The 19,225-nt window shown below is 51.9% G+C and overlaps 3 protein-coding genes across 5 annotated transcripts; 2 read left to right on the forward strand and 1 right to left on the reverse strand.

Annotated features, from left to right (window-relative positions):
* The first annotated feature begins 1,716 nt into the window (after positions 1-1,716).
* On the forward strand, positions 1,717-6,066 carry golga7ba (golgin A7 family, member Ba). Of its 2 annotated transcripts, none has more exons than XR_009929559.1 (6): positions 1,717-1,815; positions 3,063-3,188; positions 3,312-3,464; positions 3,739-3,840; positions 4,194-4,352; positions 4,993-6,066. XR_009929559.1 is itself a non-coding variant. In XM_062455936.1 (6 exons), the coding sequence occupies exons 1-5, from the start codon at positions 1,804-1,806 to the stop codon at positions 4,275-4,277; spliced, it is 477 nt and encodes a 158-aa protein (XP_062311920.1). In that variant the 5' UTR covers positions 1,717-1,803; the 3' UTR covers positions 4,278-4,319; positions 4,968-6,066. The 2 variants fall into 2 exon arrangements, 1 of the variants encoding a protein (XP_062311920.1); XM_062455936.1 differs by having other exon boundaries at positions 4,194-4,319; positions 4,968-6,066.
* Positions 6,067-6,076: 10 nt separating this feature from the next.
* Positions 6,077-11,244, reverse strand: crtac1a (cartilage acidic protein 1a). Its single transcript, XM_062455933.1, has 14 exons — positions 11,037-11,244; positions 10,474-10,680; positions 10,161-10,357; positions 9,951-10,087; positions 9,476-9,632; positions 9,223-9,357; positions 8,981-9,117; positions 8,710-8,846; positions 8,555-8,637; positions 8,121-8,221; positions 7,809-7,977; positions 7,572-7,717; positions 7,307-7,346; positions 6,077-7,059 (listed from the first exon to the last, which is right to left on the reverse strand). The coding sequence occupies exons 2-14, from the start codon at positions 10,668-10,670 to the stop codon at positions 7,052-7,054; spliced, it is 1,644 nt and encodes a 547-aa protein (XP_062311917.1). The 5' UTR covers positions 10,671-10,680; positions 11,037-11,244; the 3' UTR covers positions 6,077-7,051.
* Positions 11,245-11,274: 30 nt separating this feature from the next.
* r3hcc1l (R3H domain and coiled-coil containing 1-like) lies at positions 11,275-15,479 on the forward strand. Of its 2 annotated transcripts, none has more exons than XM_062455934.1 (7): positions 11,275-11,434; positions 11,754-12,245; positions 12,547-12,731; positions 12,818-12,888; positions 13,041-13,136; positions 13,302-13,442; positions 15,317-15,479. In XM_062455934.1, exons 2-7 carry the CDS (start codon positions 11,772-11,774, stop codon positions 15,367-15,369), a joined length of 1,020 nt encoding a protein of 339 aa, XP_062311918.1. In that variant the 5' UTR covers positions 11,275-11,434; positions 11,754-11,771; the 3' UTR covers positions 15,370-15,479. The 2 variants fall into 2 exon arrangements, with proteins under 2 accessions (XP_062311918.1, XP_062311919.1); XM_062455935.1 differs by having other exon boundaries at positions 15,322-15,479.
* The last annotated feature ends 3,746 nt before the right edge of the window (positions 15,480-19,225 follow it).

Genomic DNA, 19,225 nt, shown 5'->3' on the forward strand with positions numbered 1-19,225 from the left:
GTGGTGTCAGTATAGAAGATCAGTATTGATATGTTGGTAATTGTGTTCTCTGTTCTCTCTCTCTCCCTCCATTTCCCTTCCTCCTCCTCCCCCATCCTGTCTCCCTCCCTCCCTGGTGGAGAGGAGGGGAGGGGAGAGGAGAGGAGGAGGGGAGAGGGAGGAGAGGAGAGGAGAGGAGGGGAGAGGGAGGAGGGGAGAGGGTGGAGGGGAGAGGAGAGGGAGGAGGGGAGAGGGAGGAGGGGAGAGGGAGGAGGGAGAGAGGGAGGAGGGGAGAGGGAGGAGGGAGAGGGAGGAGGAGGGAGAGGGAGAGGGAGGGAGGAGAGGGTGGAGAGGAGGGGAGAGGGAGGAGGGAGAGGGAGGAGAGGAGGGAGGAGGGAGGAGAGGAGGAGAGAGAGGGAGGAGGGGAGAGGAGAGGGAGGAGGGGAGAGGAGAGGGAGGAGGGGAGAGGAGAGGGAGGAGGGGAGAGGGAGGAGAGGAGGGGAGAGGGAGGAGGAGGAGGGGAGAGGGAGGAGGGGAGAGGGAGGAGGGGAGGGGAGAGGGAGGAGAGGAGGGGAGAGGGAGGAGGGGAGGGAGAGGAGGAGAGGGAGGAGGAGAGGGAGGAGAGGAGGGGAGAGGGAGGAGGGGAGAGGGAGGAGGGAGAGGGAGGAGGGGAGGGGAGAGGAGGAGAGGAGGGAGAGGGAGAGAGGGGAGGGGAGAGAGGAGAGGGAGGGGGGAGGGAGAGGGAGGAGGGGAGAAGGAGGAGGGAGGGGAGAGGGAGGAGGGGAGAGGGAGGAGGGGAGGGGAGAGGGAGGAGGGGAGAGGGAGGAGGGAGGGGAGAGGGAGGAGAGGAGGGGAGAGGGAGTAGGGGAGAGGCAGGAGGGGAGAGGGCAGAGGGGGGAGGAGAGGGAGGAGGGGAGGGGGAGGGAGGGAGGGGAGAGGGGGGGAGAGGGAGGGGAATAGGGTGGTATGTGGTGTCAGTATAGAAGATCAGTATTGATATGTTGGTAATTGTGTTCTCTGTTTCTCTCTCTCCCTCCATTTCCCTTCCTCCTCCTCCCCCATCCCTGTCTCCCTCCCTCCCTCCTAACTCCCCCCAGCTCCCGAGGCTCAGAGAGAGACGGTGTTTGTGTGCGCCGCCTGCAACTCTTCCCTCAGCAAGTTGGTGTGAGACAGCGAGACCTCCCTCCGCTCGTGATTGGATGACGACCAGCGCTTTTACCTGCTTTCCCAACTTCTTACAAACTGTTGAACCGAGGGCCTTGTTATGATAAGAGGTTGACCTCTGACCCCGGAACACAGCCACCGGTCTCCCACGGCAACCAAACCGCAGATGGAAACGTTACATGGGTGGATTTTAAATATGCCGACACGAATGTAGATACTGCTGTTGCTTTTATCATGAATGATTATTTGAAATGTGTTACTGTAAAGATATATTAATGTAGCTAATATATTTATATTTAATACCCCCTCCCACCTGCCAGCATTCCATAAAAAGCATATTTTCTACCTGCTTTATGAACGGTTGACTGTATATTTTGCCTGGAAAATGGACAAGTAAATCTATCATTGACTCAATAAATAACGTGTTGATTTAAGTCTATGATATCCGGTCATGTCGTTTTGTGGAAGGGATTTGACATCTTTAGGGTCAGCTAAACTCCTACTTAAACCACGCCCACAGCCCTCCCCTTCCTGTGAGGTGTTTTCCACCCCTCCCCCTCCTCTCCCCTCCGCCGTCCCTCCCAGCCTCACGTCCCAGCGCCGTCCCACGAAGAGCGGTTCATCCCCGGGACACGTCCACCACCGTCGTTGGATGGCAACATGGCGACAGAGGTGAGAAAACCGTCTTTTCATAAACGGTCATTCAGTGTTCCTGTGCGGGTGAGTCTCCGTTGGAGTGTTTTAACGGTATACAACCCAAGTGAGGAATGGAGCTTGTTCCCGAGGCGTTCCGGTTCAGTTTGTCTGCATGGTAGAGTGTAGTTGAGGGTTAGCTAAGGGCAGACAGAAAAACCGTTAAGAAATAAGCGTTAATATTCAATTTCGACTTCACAACGGCCGCCTTAAAATACATGCTAAAACGCGAAAAATCTCAGTCAACACCCATTCACAGTGGAAGAAACACTATGTTGATTCAAATCTAGTCAGGCTAACAGATTGGATAGGCTATCACTATAGGTAACGGTATTCGCTTTAATTTAGCGTGGATCATTTGTAACACCACCAGACCATGGGACCGCACAGACCGATAAATAACCAAGCCTCGCGACGTTTAACCGTTTTGCTAAACGCTGATCTCTTTTGTTTTGGTTGTCTGGACCCGCCGTTAATCCGGTGGTTGACCAGCATTGGTTCTATGTAGCCGCCGCACGCTCCTAGATTTCAGCACCACGGAGAGCGGTCTCGCGTGCGGGCGTCAGACATATTGTAGTGAAGCTGTCGCTCTTTCTCGACAATGATAGACGGGTCTTTTTCAGACAGTCTCCCATAAACGGACAAAAAATAACTCTTTAGTTTTGTTAAGAAAAGACTGGCAACCAAGCCACGTAGGCGTTAGTTGCTAGCGAGCTTCTCGCGAGCTGTTCTAACGGAGATTGATTTGTTTTGATTTGAGTTGTGATGTTGTACCCTCTCTTTCATTAGTGCTTCCCCTCGCCGGGGATCACAAACACAGACAGAGGTAGAGAGTGATAGAGAGAGAGAGAGAGAGAGAGAGGAGATCGTGTGTCGGAGACTGGGCTGGTCTCCAACCGACAGCCTACCCAGTTGCGTGAGCCCAGGCTCATCTAGACAAGAGGCTGATCGATCGCTGACTGCTCCCCTATCACCATATGTCTGTAAAGACGACAACATCAGCAACTGTTTTTACACGTGACCAGAAAGAAAGAGAGAGATGAGAGACTCCCTCTCTGTCTCGCTTTTCTCCTCACTTTTAGTCACTTCTATATTCTTCATTCTCTCATAAAGTCTCTCTTTTCTTTAACCCTTCTTTGTGTGTATGTGTGTGTGCCCTGTGTGTGTGTGTGTGTGTGCCCTGTGTGTATGTGTGTGTGTGTGCCCTGTGTGTGTGTGCCCTGCAGTTTCACAACCTCCAGGAGTTAAGACACAGCGCCTCTCTGGCCAATAAGGTGTTCATCCAGAGAGACTACAGCGAAGGAACCACCTGCAGGTTCCACACCAAGTTCCCCCCCGAGCTGGATACCAGGGTGAGGAGAGGGAGGGAGGGAGGGAAGGAGGGGGGAAAGAGGGTTAAGAGAAGAAAATAAGGAAAGGATATCCCTCTGATTGCTGTGTATGTATGTTTCCCTGTGTGTGTGTGTGTGTGTCAGATCGAGCGGCCGTTGTTTGAGGACACAGTGAAGACGTTGAATAACTACTATGCCGAGGCAGAGAAGATGGGGGGGCGGTCCTACCTGGAGGGCTGCCTGGCCTGCGTCACCGCCTACGTCATCTTCCTCTGCATGGAGACCCGCTACGAGAAGGTACACACACACAATCTATATCATAGGACACCATCTCTCTATCAGCTTCTCTGTCTCTCCCTTGTCTTTCTGTCTGTCTTTCTCTACCTGTCTCTCTCTCTCTCTCTCTCTCTCTCTGTCTGTCTGTCTGTCTGTCTGTCTCTCACTCTCTCTCTCTCTCTCTCTCTCTCTCTCTCTCTCTCTCTCTCTCTCTCTCTCTCTCTCTCTCTCTCTCTCTCTCTCTCTCTCTCTCTCTCTCTCTCTCTCTCCCCTCCCCTCCCCTCCCCTCCTCCAGGTGTTGAAGAAGATAGCCAGGTACATCCAGGAGCAGAATGAGAAGATCTACGCCCCCCGGGGTCTCCTCATCACCGACCCCATTGAGAGGGGCATGAGGGTCGTATCCTTACACACCTCCACGTGTCACAGCTCACCTGTGTGTGTTTGTCTCATCATGACTGTGTGTGCGTGTGTCTCCCCTCACCTGTGTGTGTGTGTGCTCCCCTCACCTGTGTGTGTGTGTGTCTCCCCTCACCTGTGTGTGTGTGTGTCTCCCCTCACCTGTGTGTGCTCCCCTCACCTGTGTGTGTGTTCTCCCCTCACCTGTGTGTGTGTCTCCCCTCACCTGTGTGTGTGTGTGTCTCCCCTTACCTGTGTGTGCTCCCCCTCACCTGTGTGTGTGTGTGTCTCCCCTCACCTGTGTGTGTGTGTGTCTCCCCTCACCTGTGTGTGCTCCCTAACCCGCGTGGTCAGATTGAGATCTCCATCTACGAGGACCGAGGCTCCAGCGGCAGCAGCTCAGGCGGCAGCTCCACGTCCGGCAGCAGCGCTCGGTGACCGGGCTGTCTCCTCCACCTTCGCCCTGGAGCTCTCCTCCACCTCCACCCCCCACCCTGGAGCTGTCTCCTCCACCTCCACCCCCCACCCTGGAGCTCTCCTCCACCTCCACCCCCCACCCTGGAGCTCTCCTCCACCTCCACCCCCCACCCTGGAGCTCTCCTCCACCTCCACCCCCCACCCTGGAGCTCTCCTCCACCTCCACCCCCCACCGTGGAGCTCTCCTCCACCTCCACCCCCATCCTGGAGCTCTCCTCCACCTCCACCCCCATCCTGGAGCTCTCCTCCACCTCCACCCCCCACCCTGGAGCTCTCCTCCACCTCCACCCCCATCCTGGAGCTCTCCTCCACCTCCACCCCCCACCCTGGAGCTCTCCTCCACCTCAACCCCCCACCCTGGAGCTCTCCTCCACCTCCACCCCCACCCTGGAGCTCTCCTCCACCTCCACCCCCATCCTGGAGCTCTCCTCCACCTCCACCCCCACCCTGGAGCTCTCCTCCACCTCCACCCCCATCCTGGAGCTCTCCTCCACCTCCACCCCCATCCTGGAGCTCTCCTCCACCTCCACCCCCCACCCTGGAGCTCTCCTCCACCTCCACCCCCATCCTGGAGCTCTCCTCCACCTCCACCCCCATCCTGGAGCTCTCCACCACCTCCACCCCCCACCCTGGAGCTCTCCTCCACCTCCACCCCCATCCTGGAGCTCTCCTCCACCTCCACCCCCATCCTGGACCTCCCAGTGGGGCACATACCTCCATCCCTCTCCACCCTCTCCACTTCGCAACATAGCTGCTCCACCACTGACTGCTGCCCTACCGAACCCTGAATGGTCCCAGACCCGGTGCTGGACCACGCGGGGTTGACCTGCAGCAGGAACCGACCAAACATGACCACAAACATAGATCTCCACTCCCCTGGACTGTCTGGCACTGTAGCTGTTCACTGCTGAATGTAGCTCATCAAGCCCATCCTTGTTGTTGTAGCTCATCTGTGACTTTCCCTTTTCTTTCCTTCTTCCTTTCTTTTCTTCCTGCTCTTTCTTTCTCCCGTTCCTTCTCTCTCTCGCTCTCCAAACAACCTGTTGTTTACGTTCTCCTCCAGTTCCGTACCAACTCCTCTTCCTCTGAGCCTCGATCCAAACTATTATGCAAAAACACAGCGACACACAGACTGACGTAGCCTCGTGAGCAGGAGGGAAGAGGAGCGTGAAGAAGGAAGCTGTCACAGGTGTCTGAGCCTCGTGCGTGTCAGCTGTCTGTCAGCCTCTCTGATTCAGAACGCCTCTGAGATGTAGCCTGTTCCACCAGTCTTCCTGTTCCTGTCTGAGATGTTCTGGTCATGCCCTCTCTTCCTGTGTTCAACAAACATGAAGAGAACCTCTGTAGAATCTGGAGGGAACCTCAGTAGAACATCAGGAGAACCTTTTTAGATCCCTGGAAAGAACCTCCTTTAGAACCTAAAAAGGAACTTGATAAAACCTGAAGAGAACCTCTGTAGAACATGAAAAGAACCTCTGTAGAACCTGGAGAGAACCTCCATAGAACCCGGAGAGAAGTTCTAAAGAACCGTTGTTAACTGCCAAGCCGTCTGTGGGACTTTCCCCCCATGTGAAGTGTCTCTCCTGTAGCTGACCAGAGACACCTGTGCTTACCTAGAGAAGATGTTTTTTTTCATATTGCTCCATGTTATTTATTACTGTGGACTGGAGGTGTGTGGGTGGAGTGTGTGGGTGGAGTGTGTGTGTGAGAGTGTGTGTCCGTAGAGAACATCCAATAAACACTGCTTCCACCACCACAGCTGATGTTGTGTGTCATGATTCATGTGGTTTATTTAGAGAAGTGTTTAAGCCAACAACAACAACAAAAGTAACCTTCACACAAAAGTAAACATTCAGTACCAAAACCTAAGGGGAAATAAAAAGAAAATAAAGGCATTAAAAAACATGATAAAGTACTCGCAGAGTAGAAAAACCCCCCTGCTTGTTTATCGTCTAATAAAAACCAATAAGCCAACAAATACTTTGTTACTGTACAAAGTAGATTTTTCTGGTATCAGTACTTTAATTCACAATTTTTCTGACAACTTTTTTACTTTCACTTCTTACATTTTTTACACAAATATCTGTACTTTATACTTCTTAACCCTTGTGTTATCTTCGGGTCATTCTGACCCATCAGTCATTGTGACCCACCGTCGTATTGCGACAACTTTACCGCATACAAAAACAAAGTGAAGCCTTTTCTTTTAACTGTCGGGCTGTCTCAGACTCCCCACATTGCGAAGGTTAAAATAAAATTATTTTTATTTGTTTTTGTATTGGGTAAACACAACAATGGTTCGTTATGAACCTTTGGGTCATGTGACCCGAAGGCAGCAGAAGGGTTAAATGTTCAAGCCAGGCTCGTTACTTTAGTTTTAGTCTGTATTTGGGCATGATCGCTCTCTCTCCTTTCCTTTCACTATCTGTGAAAAAAAAAATTAAACAGAAAGTTTTGAACAAATAAGTTTAAAAAGGTTGAAAAAAATAAACAATCGAAAGTTGAAAAAAATTAATCGCAAAAAAGATTTAGGTAAAAAATATTAGGTAGGTAAAACTTGCCTAGGGCGCCAAATGTGCTAGGACCGGCACTGCTGAAGCCAACTATAAATAAACAACGTGATGTTAGTTCAGCTAACTTGCCAGCCTGTCTTTTACATAGCTGGTCTCTGGAGGGACAGAAGATGAAAGAAAGGTCCACCAAAATAACTCATCCTTGATTAAGTCACCTTGTACTCAGACACCTGGGAGAGACAGGAGAGAGAAAACATTTAATATATACGACGTAAACTTCTCAGTACTTTATATTCATGATTATTTAAAGGCGCCTTTCTCGGCACTCAAGGACACAAAAACATAGAATACAACAACATTAAAAACAACAGAAGCAGGCAGCGTAATTGACATCAAATGGAATATGTAGTTTTACACCACCAGTTTTATCAGTACTTTATCTTCATGATACTGTGTATGGATAGGGGGGTACAGTACCTGCACAGTGACCGTTCTTCACTGTCAGTCCGTCTCCACACTGGAAACACACGAGAGGCCAAGTCAACACACAGCCGCCATTTTGAACAACTGAACACTGTAGTGACGCTTTAATCAAGTAACTAATAGTAACGTCCTCATGTCGTTTTTAGCTGTGACAGCTCGCTCTACCCCGTCAGCAGGAATTGCGTGCGTGTGCTTGTTCCCTAGCTATTGTGAAGATGTCCTGGGGTCAAAGTTCATGATGTTGGTCCACAGTGTGTACCTTTGTGTCATTGGCCAGCACTGACTCCTCCCCTTCCTTAGGGTAGGTGACCTCGACCAATGAGTTCATCTCTCCAGACTGCAGGGCACGGGTCATAGAACTGCCATCTGGCCAGTAGACTTCCACCACGGTGACCTCATCCTGACCTGTGAGCCAATGGCAACGGAGGATATATATGAGAAATCAAGAACCACTGTCCCGCCCCAAACAGGAAGTAGGAAGTAGACAGGAAGTTACCCAGTCCGAAGTGAGCGACTGGCTCCATCTCACAAAGGTATCCGGAGCCGCCATCGATGATGCGTGTGAGGGCTCCACTCTGATTGGTGAAGACGGTAACCTTGGCGCCGCGTGCAAAGGCCCCATGTTGGGTACGAGGGATCACACGGAGCCAGTGATTGGTCGAACCCTGGGAAGGGAAAGCGGGGTTAAAGTAATGTAGACTGACCAGAGAAGGTACAGAAGCAGATTCCCAATCCCTCCTCCCCTCCCTCCCCCCCTCTCTCCCTCTCTCCCTCCCTACCCCTCCCCTCCTCTCCTCCCTCTCCTCACCTGTGAGGTCTTGAACACAGAGATGGGCTGAGCTGAAGACTCCCCATGAGACACCAGCAAGTCCAGCAGGCCGTCTCCGTCAAAGTCTGTTACCGTGGCACCTGTCAATCAAACAAGCTGCCTGTTTAGGTCACGGTATTTCTGTCACCATGGTGACTTCTGTCCAATACGTAACAGTGTCCTGTAGTATCACCTGGCGGGGTTGCAACACTACTGTTTAACACTGTAGGTACTGAATGACAGGTGAGACAGACAGGTCATGCAGACAGACAGACAGGTGAGCTCACCTGTGCCTCTTCCCTGGGGTTCAGCAGACACAGACAGACAGGTGATGCAGACAGACAGACAGACAGACAGGTGATGCAGACAGACACACAGGTGATGCAGACAGCCATCCAGACAGACAGGTGATGCAGACAGACAGGTGAGCTCACCTGTGCCTCTTCCCTGGGGTTCAGCAGCCTCTCCCACATCCAGCTCCTGGATCAGAGGATCGGCATCTGGTCTCCTGGACACCCTGGAGAGGAATACATATGTTAGACACACACAAACACACACACACTTTAGACCCCCCCACACACACACACACCTGAAGAGGCGGTTGGGAGAATCCCCCCTATAGGCGATGTTGTTGAAGAAGACTTCCAGCTCCTTGTCGTTGTCAAAGTCAGCAGCGATCAGCGTGCGGACTGGAGACGGGGACGCGAATGCACTGGAAGCAATGTTCTAAACACACACACACACATACACACACACACAGGTTGCAATATCAACAATATTCTAGTCCACTATATTTTTCTATAATTTACTTCCTATCCATCTCTCCCTATCTATTTTTCCTCCACCCCTCCACCTGTCACCTTGAACTTCTGGTTGCCGTCCTGCAGGTAGAGGCGGTGCGGTCCGTTCCAGTTGCCATAGGCGATGTCGGTCTTCCCGTCTCCGTTAAAGTCGGCCAGCGCTACTCCACGACCATGCTGGAACCTGTCCTCCACCCCTGCAGGGGGCGACACACTGTCAGAGAAACACACACACGGATGCATGGGTGTGTTTACTATACACACACACACACAGACACGCACAGTCAGACAGAAACACACACCTGCCTGTTGGGCCACGTTAGAGAAGGTTCCATCTCCGATGTTCTGGAACAGGAAGTTGGGTCCGTTCTCGTTGTCGCAGAACACGTCAGACCTCGTCTGGCTCACGATTGGTCCAACCACCACGCCTCGCCCACCTGGCATTGGAAGACCGAATAGAGTTGTAAACACGTGCAAATCTCCTGTCTTCTTTCCTCTCCTCTACCCTTCTCTCCTCGTTCCCTAGTCTGTGGTAGTCTGTGGTTGACCTCTGACCTGTGAGCTTGTTGACCCCGGCGGCGGGGGCTACGTCAGACAGGGCGACGATGCCCTTGCCTGGGTCGCTGGCGTCCACGTCCATCTCTATCAGGGCGTGGGCGCCCACACTGCCCCTGGCATAGTTAGCCACGTAGACTGCATAGTGCCCTGTGCCCTGCAGGGAGGGAGGGGGAAGGAGGGGGGGGAAAGAGGGGAGGGAGAGAGGAGGGAGAGGGAAGAGGAAGGAGGAGGGGGATGGGGGTGGAGGGAGGAGGGGGATGGGATGGAGGGAGGTGGAGGGAGGAGGAAGGAAAGAGATGGAGAATGTGGGGCAGAGAGGGAGGTAAGTTTAGAGAGACTTCACGTTAAAAAAAGGGACAGAAAGATGGATCAGAGCGAGAGAGACAGAGAAAGAGAGGGAGAGAGAGACAGAGAGAGGGAGAGAGACAGAGAGAGAGACAGAGAGAGGGAGAGAGACAGAGAATAAACTGACCTTCCTGTCTACACAAGCCACTGAGCGTCCTGCCAGCCGACTGGCCACTCCTCGGCGCACGTTGATGTCATCACTCAGCAGGTCCTCGAAGCGTCCGTTCCGGAACTTGAACAGTTTGTCAGAGTAGGTGGCCTGGCCTTCCGGTCACAGGTCAAAGGTTAACATCTACATATAAAAACATCAATCGAATACGGTGTTATTGTTGTTTACCAGAGTAGGCGTTGTTGGTGTTGAGGAAGTAGATCTCCTCTCTCCCGTCCCCGTCTACGTCACACGCCGTCACCCCGATGGCGTTGCCCCCGGGGTCCCGCAGCGCGTAAAACGGCGAGGCGCGGTCGTCCAAGGCTATGTTCACCAGCCGGTTGAGCTTGCGGTCGTACTTCAGGACCAGGTTAGGGCCGTTGTAGCTGGAGCAGGTGGGATGAGAGGACTCTTATGGCAGGGGTACGAACACACAACACAAGCAACAACATCTTTTCCTACTTCCCCCTCCCTCCCTCCCTCCCTCCCTCCCCCCTCTCACCCTGCCACCACCACCTCCAGGTCTCCGTCTCCATCCACGTCGGTTACGGCCATCCCATAATTCAGCTGCGTGGGGTTGTGCTGGTTGTCAGAGGGCAGGACCGTGCCAGTCACCGATTGGAACATGGGCTCGGAACCCTGGGCCAAGCCCCGCCCACCCAGGGCCAGGAGGAGGAGCCAGGAGAGGGACCCTAACATCCTTCACAGCCTGCAGAACAAAGAGAGGATAGATGGAGGAACTCGCCTTTTGTTTTCTTTATAAACTTCGTAGTAAAAAAACTAGACATTTACATTTCAAAGTCTAAACATTTTAGAGTCTAAGCAGCCAAAATAAAACATTGCTATTCATTATAGGAAAGAAAATGTCATTTTCGTTTATCACACAGTTCGATAAAATCCAACATCAGCACTCTGAGGCGCTTTAAATATGATTCAACGTTACGTAGCCTACAACGTGCACAAAATCTTTATTTTGAGGGAACAGGGATGATGGTGCAGGATCGAAAGGCAATAATGTGTTGTGGTAGCGTACATTCTAAAATCCCGTCCATCCATGCAACATACCTGTACTCAGTGTCCGGAAAACAGCTTCTGCAATGAAATTCCACTGCTGCGATGAAGACGCGCTCTGTGTCGTATCCGGGTACATTTATATCGTATTTACCTTACACAACTTCTATATTTTGCTTTACGCAAGGTCTTGTGTAACCAATTCTCCAATCACCGGAGAGCTAACTGAATATTTAGGAACTCAACCAATGACCGACGGAATGTGCATATCTTGCGGATGCTCCCATGTACTTGCACTACAATACCCAGAACCGCCTGTTACACATTGCGTCACAGCGACTGCGACGAAAATACGATAGAACTAAACATCCGGTCCGCTGCAGTTCGCCGACAACTGAAACGAGGTACTAAATAGCCTGTAAAACGTGAAATCAACATTTAATAAACCAATTGTAAGTAATTTCATTTATTGCAGTACAATTGCAGTACAATACGCTTTTGCATGTGTAAATGTATTGAGACGAGGCTGCAAACAATTCAGATGCAGCAAACGAGCTAGCTAGTAACGTCAGCTAACAGCTTTGCAACCGCAGCAGTCATTGTGAGAAGATCTGTTTCGCAAAAAGGAGATTTCAAAACACGTGTTTTAGCTTGATGCGATCTAGTTACCTGGTTAAACGTACAAGCACATTGCTGAAAGTTATTTTTACTAGATTTTATACACTGTACAAAACTCACAGTTCACCCCTCCCTGCCCATTCTCTCCTCCAGCAGGACTCCCGCAGTAAGATGGAGGGTGAGCAGCCGGAGGGAGACAGCGTTCAGAGCCAGACCCCCACGTCTCGTTCCAAGAAGCCAGAGAAGAACCGCCAGGGGGCCTCGGGTCAGAGCGGCCCCAAAGACAAGCCCCAATCCCAGGGAGAAGCCAAACCCAAGCCCAGGCCCCGCTACACGGACAAGGCCCGCAAGAACGCCAAGAACAAGAAGGACAAGGCTGGGAAAGGAGGAGAGGAGGGCAAGATCCCTGAAAGTGAAAGCCAATCAGAGGAAAGGTTACAGGAAGGGGAGGGGCCTCAGCCTGATGGTCAGCCTCCCACAACCAATGAGGGAGCAGATGTAGAGGCGGGCTCCAATCTGGAGGTGGATAACCAAGGTAACGGTGCCCTGGAAGAGGAAGAGGAAGAAGAGGAGGAGGAGGAGGACAGTTGGGACACCCTGTTTAACGATGATGGAGAGTGTCTGGATCCACATGTGGTTGAAGAGGTTAGTCTGTTCACCTTCTCTCTCTCCCTCCCTCCCTCTCTTTCTCTCCCTTTCTATCACACTCACACTCTTTCATTCTTTCTTACTCTTTTTCTCCCTATCTCTCTCTCTCCTTGTTCTCGCTCTCTCCTTCCCCCCCTCTCTTGTTCTCTCTCTCCCCTCTCCCCTCTCTTTGTTTTCCTCACTCTCCTCTTTCCGTAAGTCTGTCATCTGTCCCGTGTCCTCCATCCCTCCTACTCCCCCATCCCTCCATCCGATCCCCCATCATCCCTCAATAACCCCTCCCTCCCCTCCCTCCCAGCTGTCCGGACGCGCGGGCAGGAAGAAGGCGTCGGCCCAGGAGGCCAGGTGTGACCGAGGCGGAGAGGGCGCCCAGGACGGAGACGTGGACCTGAGTGAGGACGAGCTGGCCCACATCGTGGAGATCTACGACTTCCCCGCCGGCTTCAAGACCGAGGATCTGCTCAAGTCCTTCCAGGCCTACCAGTAAGATTCTTCCACTCACAGCCCTACCAGCCCTTCATCAGAGGGTTTCCCATTGACCTCCACATTGTGTGTGTGTGTGTGTGCAGACAGAGAGGGTTTGATATCCAGTGGATCGATGAGTCTCATGCCCTGGCCTTGTTCTCCCATCCTGTAACAGGTGAGTGTGACTGACTCACACTATTAGTATTGACATGTTACTGTCATCATTAGTAATGAACAGGAATGTATAGACGAGTTGCGTGTTTGTGTATTTTGCTGTGTGTATTTATGTGTGTGTGTGTATTTATGTGTGTGTGTGTGTGTTTCCAGCTCGTGAGGCCCTCAGGACTAAACACCCTCTTTTGAAGGTCAGGTCTCTCGCCAAGGCATCTGTTACCACCAGAGCCAAGGCCCGCAGCTGCTCAGGTACCACACACACACACACACACACACACATACACACACACCTGCATCATCCATTTCTTTGTGTTTTGTTTATTGTTCATTCATTTCTTTGTATTTCTTTGTGTGTGTGTGTGTGTCCCTGTGGTGTGTGTGGGTGTCCCTGCGGTGTGTGTGTGTGTGTGTCAGACTACCTGCTCCCCAGTAAGGAACGCCCCCCGACCAGCGCCGCCCTGGCACGCCGCCTGGTGATAGGTGCTCTGGGCGTCAAGAGCAACCAGACCCAAGAGGGCCGCGAGGCGGAGAAGAAGAAGCTGCAGGAGGCCAGGGGTAGGTCCCACACCCTCTCCTCCAATCAGGAGGAGTCTAGCGTTAGGTCCACACCCTCTCCTCCAATCAGGAGGAGGATAGGTCCCACATGGACGAGCCTGCTCTGTTAAAGAAGCGTTCTGTGTTTTCACCACTAGAGGGGGTCAGTCAGCAAGAACAGGTCGACTGCTGCTTCACTGCAGAAAGAAGAAAAGTTGGCAGAAAGTTGCCCTCCTTTCTTTCTCTGTTTCTCTCTCTCCCTGCTCTTCTCTTCTCCTATTCTTCCTCCCTCCCCTGCATCCTCCACCTCCCTCCCTCCCTCCCTCCCTCTCTCTCTCTCTCTCTCTCTCTCTCTCTCTCTCTCTCTCTCTCTCTCTCTCTCTCTCTCTCTCTCTCTCTCTCTCTCTCTCCTCTCTCTCTCTCTCTCTCTCTCTCTCTCTCTCTCTCTCTCTCTCTCTCTCTCTCTCTCTCTCTCTCTCTCTCTCTCTCTCTCTCTCTCTCTCTCTCTCTCTCTCTCTCTCTCTCTCTCCCTCCCTCCCCTAACCTCCCTCTCCCTCCCTCCCTAACCTCCCTCCCTCCCTCCCCTAACCTCTCCCTCCCTCCCTCCCCTAACCTCCCTCCCTCGCCCTCCCTCCCTCCCTCTCTCTCCCTCCCTCCCCTAACCTCCCACTCCCTCCCCTGCATCCCTCCACCTCCCTCCCTCTCTAACCTCCCTCCCTCTCTCTCCCTCCCTCCCTCCCTCCCCTAACCTCCCTCTCTCTCCCTCCCTCCCTCCCCTAACCTCCCTCTCCCTCCCTCCCTCCCCTAACCTCCCACTCCCTCCCCTGCATCCCTCCACCTCCCTCCCTCCCTCTCCCTCCCTCCCTCCCCTAACCTCCCTCTCCCTCCCTCCCTCCCCTAACCTCCCTCCCTCCCCTAACCTCTCTCTCCCTCCCTCCCTCCCCTAACCTCCCTCCCTCGCCCTCCCTCCCCTAACCTCCCTCCCTCTCTCTCCCTCCCTCCCCTAACCTCCCACTCCCTCCCCTGCATCCCTCCACCTCCCTCCCTCCCTCTCTAACCTCACTCCCTCCCCTAACCTCCCTCCCTCTCCCTCCCTCCCTCCCCTAACCTCCCTCCCTCTCTCTCCCTCCCTCCCTCCCCTAACCTCCCTCTCCCTCCCTCCCTCCCCTAACCTCCCACTCCCTCCCCTGCATCCCTCCACCTCCCTCCCTCCCTCTCTCTCCCTCCCTCCTCCCCTAACCTCCCTCCTCTCTCCCTCCCTCCCCTAACCTCCCACTCCCTCCCCTGCATCCCTCCCTCCCCTCCCTCCCCTAACCTCCCTCTCCCTCCCTCCCTCTCCCTCCCTCCCCTAACCTCCCACTCCCTCCCCTGCATCCCTCCACCTCCCTCCCTCCCCTCCCTCCCCTAACCTCTCCCTCCCTCCTCTAACCTCCCTCTCCCTCCCTACCCTAACCTCCCTCCCTCTCCCTGTGTTGCTGGGCAGAATGGCTCCAGTCTATAATCAGGACAGTTATTTCCCCTCTGAGGATGTTTAAGTATATACAGTATAGACACAGACACACACAGACAGACAAAAAGCCATAAGTGCCGGTCCACTCCCTGGGCAGTTAGTCAGGGAAACCGAGGTCTGTCTCTCTCCAACTGTACCATCTCTCTCTCCTTCTCCCTCTCTCCCCGACTACCCACTCTTTCTCTCTCTCTTTTCTTTCTCTCTTTTTTCTCTCCCACCCGTAACCCCCTCTCCCCCTCCTTCTCTTTCTCCTTCTAAGCCCTCTCTGTCTTTCTCTCTCCCCCATCCACCCCCCCCCCCCGGCATGTTTGTCCTCCCCCTATCCTCCTTCCTGGCCTCCCTCTTTCTCATTCTAACTATCTTCTTCTTCTTCTTCTTCTTTCAGAACAGAAGCGCCTGGCAGCCAAACAGAGGGATGACGCCTGGGAGGGCAACTGAAGATCTCATCCTCCTCCCCTCACCCCTCCTCCCCCCCTCCCCCCTCCCCCCCTCCCCCCTCCCCCCCTCACCCCTCCTCCCCCCCCTCACCCCTCCTCCCCTCACCCCTCCCCCCCTCACCCCTCCTCCCCCCCTCACCCCTCCTCCCCCCCTCACCCCTCCTCCTGCACCAGGGGCTAGAGCCTCCCTCTTATCCTCACCCCTTCAGAGGGTCACCCTCCATCCCCTCACTCCGGCAAGACATCCCGTCACCAGCGCCGGTGTCACTTCTACACAGGGTTCTTAGTGGGGAAGGGACCATGCATTAGCCCGGACAGAGCTGTGTGTCCAAAGAGTGTGTGTGTGTGTGCGTGTGTCTCTCCATGTGACTCTTTATCTCAGTTTTACAGCCTCGGACCACTAGACTAGTGTTGGACATGGTGGGGGAAACAGGCTGGTCCAGCACCTTGACATTTTTATTTGAGCACATTCTAATGTTTATAACATTGACATTCTCTCTTTCTTACCTGGCCTGTAACCACGCAGGGTTAGTTATGATGATGATGATGATATGATGATTAATTAAAAAAATAATATTATGAAGCTGGCCGTGTCTGTTCCTGCATAGTGTAGTTCTAATTGGCCCAGATTTGCCTCAGCCAAACCTTTTACCATAATACTCAGAATAGTCTGATTTAACGATATCCTGAAAACCCCAACTTCCTGGTTTCCCTGCCTCTGTCGTCATGGTTTCCCTGCCTCTATCGTCATGGTTCCCTGCCTCTGTCGTCATGGTTTCCCTGCCTCTGTCGTCATGGTTTCCCTGCCTCTGTCATCATGGTTTCCCTGCCTCTGTCGTCATAGCTGAAGCAGGGTTCTATGAACAGAGTAATGGTGCTAACCCTGCTGTCTCTAACCTGCTGCTGAATGTGCTTTCCCTTCTAGTAGGAGTTTTATGGCAGTTCCCCTGGTTTTGCCCATTTCATTTTTTGTCCTTAGTTGTCTGGATGAAGGATCCAGCTATGCGCTTACACCAGACACCAAATATGAAACCCTAAACTAGCTGTTCAGTTAACATTAGTCACCTTTTTGTAGTTTTTTGTAACTTTCATTGTTTTGTGTTTTAATAACGATCTCTGGATTTCTGTTATCATTTTATGTTTTATTGCTTAATAAAGTTTTTAAATTCCCTCAGCTCAAATGGCTTCCTCTGTGGTGTGTGTTTGTAAATTCCCTCAGCTCAAATGGCTTCCTCTGTGGTGTGTGTTTGTAAATACGTAAATGTAAGAATGTAGATTACTCTGCTTCTTAACTGCTCGTTCAAATGCTTGACCGTGGAGGTGTTCCCTGGCAGTTGAACATCAGTTAACACAGGTTAAAAAAAAGTCTGTATTTATGGAACCCTTCCTTAACGTTCCGCTTCTAGAATCCTCTCATCACGGAACTCTGCCGGGGTTCCGGTGTGTCACGGCAGGAGTGTTGAGACAGGCAGGCTGACTCAGAACCCGACCGGGGTCTGTCTGACGTGTGTCTGGCTCTGGACAGCACACCCCACGTGGGAAACATCACATTCCATGAAGCTCCTGAATTCCAAACTACAAGCTACTGGCTCGACAAGGGGCAAACTTGTTGCACTTTGATCCATGTCTCTCACGTGTTTCCCCTGTAAAACATCCCACAGATAGAACGCATGAAACAGTTTGTTTTTATTAATCAATTTATATTAAAGTACATTATATGTATAAACATGTATAAAGTACATTATATAATCGTTTTTAGTTTGCAGTTATCTCTACAAGTCTGTAAGAACTATCCTTTTCCTGTTGACGGTCTACTGAACCACATGCTGTGTTTGTGTCGCTCTGGATGAAAGCGTCTGCTAAATCCAGAAATAGTATATACTATAAATATATTATTTGTATACTTCTATACCAGCCCAATCTAGGCCCCGCCCACAGCCCCCGCCCACAGCCCCTGCCCACAGGCCCCGCCCACAGCTCCTATCGTCGTGTGTGTCCTGCTCTGCCCATAACAATCACTGCAGTGATCGTTTATGAGGTGGTTATGTGTGCCACACACACACACCATGCCACACACACACAGGCGGGCACGCACACACACCAACACACAGGCGGGCACACACACACACACCAATACACAGGCGGGCACACACACACCAATACACAGGCGGGCACACAAACACACCAACACACAGGCGGGCACACAAACACACCAACACACAGGCAGGCACACACACACACAAACACACAGGCGGGCACACACACACACCAACACACAGGCGGGCACACACACACACCAACACACAGGCGGGCACACACACACACCAACACACAGGCGGGCACACACACACACCAACACACAGGCGGGCACACACACACACACACAGGAACACAGATGCCAGACGAGGTGGTGCTTGGCTTTGTGTGGAGGCTGGCACACACACACACACAAACAGTCGTTTCCTTGGCAACGCCTCTGTAACCGTGGTGACAGGCCCCACGGGCTGTACTCAGGACAGGGTGGTAGTGAGATGCCAGGGTTCAGAAGGGGAGAAGGGGGTGAAAGATGTTCAAGGTCCATCAAGCTGAAAAGATTTCGATTATTGAAGACTGTTCTCTGCTCTGGTCCTTTCTGTTCATCACACACACACACGCATTCCCACTGACACAGTCATTCAAACACAGTCATTCTCACACACATTCAAACACACACACACACAGTAACTCATTCACATACTTATTCACCTCCACACACCCACACACACACACACACACACACACTGCCTCCGGTCATGTGTGTTCTCCTGCTGGTTAATTGAGGGCTTATTTAAAACCTTTGCTGGACATCCTGCCTGCTATTACAGCTAAACATAGACCGTGACTAAAACAACCACACACACAAATGCACCATACGTACTGGCACACACACACAGCACACACACCACACACATCCTATTCTGATCCCACACCAGAGGGAAAATAAACTAAAATAAGTAGCATGTTGGCATGTGATGGTTGTCCTGATTCACTCAGTAAAAGTGGTGGGAGGAGAGAGGCTGGTGTGTGTGTGTGTGCCTGTGTGTGTATGTGTCTGTGTGTGCCTGTGTGTGTGTGCCTGTGTGTGTGTGTGTGTGCCTGTGTGTGTGTGCCTGTGTGTGTGTGCCTGTGTGTATGTGTGTGTGTGTGTGCCTGTGTGTATGTGTGTGTGTGTGTGCCTGTGTGTGTATGTGTGTGTGTGTGCCTGTGTGTGTGTGTGCCTGTGTGTGTGTGTGTGCCTGTGTGTGTGTGTGTGTTAGAAGCTGACAGAGCAGGAAAGCCCTGGCTCCACATGCATGGATGGAGATCCCAACCCTACACACACTACACCATACACACACTACACCATACCACATTACAACAAGGCTTTATTTACATGTAAAAACAACCGTATATGTAATAACCTTGGAATAACTCTGTTATAAGCAACATTGATTAATGTGAGGATTAGTTTTTAATAGGTCTGTTGTCCATGGCTCTGCAGTAATAATCATATATCAGTAACCAAGCTGTTTGGAAATCTGCCATTTATTAAATTTGTATTTTCAATATGTATGTCAAGTATTATCATGTTTAACCAAGTATGTACCAGCTATAAACCAAGTATTGCCAGATTAACTAAGTACTACCATGTAGTAGTAGCCAGGTATAGACAGCTAAGTGCTACAAAGTATAAACCAAGTATTACAAAGTATAACTCAGTACTACAAAGTACACAAAGTAAAACTATGTGCTACTAGGGCACAAACCAAGTGTTTCCAGGTATTACCAGTTATTAGCAAGGTATTCACTGACCACTTACTCTCTATAGAACAACAATA

Source organism: Osmerus eperlanus, unplaced genomic scaffold (assembly GCF_963692335.1).
Source record: "Osmerus eperlanus unplaced genomic scaffold, fOsmEpe2.1 SCAFFOLD_540, whole genome shotgun sequence".
Taxonomy (NCBI): domain Eukaryota; kingdom Metazoa; phylum Chordata; class Actinopteri; order Osmeriformes; family Osmeridae; genus Osmerus; species Osmerus eperlanus.

What these genes read in the sequence shown, in the direction of transcription:
- golga7ba (XM_062455936.1), top strand. An exon ending in CCCCCGAGCTGGATACCAGG is followed by an intron (nt 3,189 to 3,311) that starts GTGAGGAGAGGG and finishes TGTGTGTGTCAG; the next exon opens with ATCGAGCGGCCGTTGTTTGA. An exon ending in TTGAGAGGGGCATGAGGGTC is followed by an intron (nt 3,841 to 4,193) that starts GTATCCTTACAC and finishes CCGCGTGGTCAG; the next exon opens with ATTGAGATCTCCATCTACGA.
- crtac1a (XM_062455933.1), bottom strand. Translation starts at nt 10,670, where the DNA reads ATGTTAGGGTCCCTCTCCTGGCTCCTCCTCCTGGCCCTGGGTGGGCGG. An exon ending in TGGCTTGTGTAGACAGGAAG is followed by an intron (nt 9,633 to 9,950) that starts GTCAGTTTATTC and finishes CCCTCCCTGCAG; the next exon opens with GGCACAGGGCACTATGCAGT. An exon ending in CGGGGTCAACAAGCTCACAG is followed by an intron (nt 9,358 to 9,475) that starts GTCAGAGGTCAA and finishes TTCCAATGCCAG; the next exon opens with GTGGGCGAGGCGTGGTGGTT.
- r3hcc1l (XM_062455934.1), top strand. Translation starts at nt 11,772, where the DNA reads ATGGAGGGTGAGCAGCCGGAGGGAGACAGCGTTCAGAGCCAGACCCCC. An exon ending in AAGTCCTTCCAGGCCTACCA is followed by an intron (nt 12,732 to 12,817) that starts GTAAGATTCTTC and finishes GTGTGTGTGCAG; the next exon opens with ACAGAGAGGGTTTGATATCC. An exon ending in GTTCTCCCATCCTGTAACAG is followed by an intron (nt 12,889 to 13,040) that starts GTGAGTGTGACT and finishes GTGTGTTTCCAG; the next exon opens with CTCGTGAGGCCCTCAGGACT.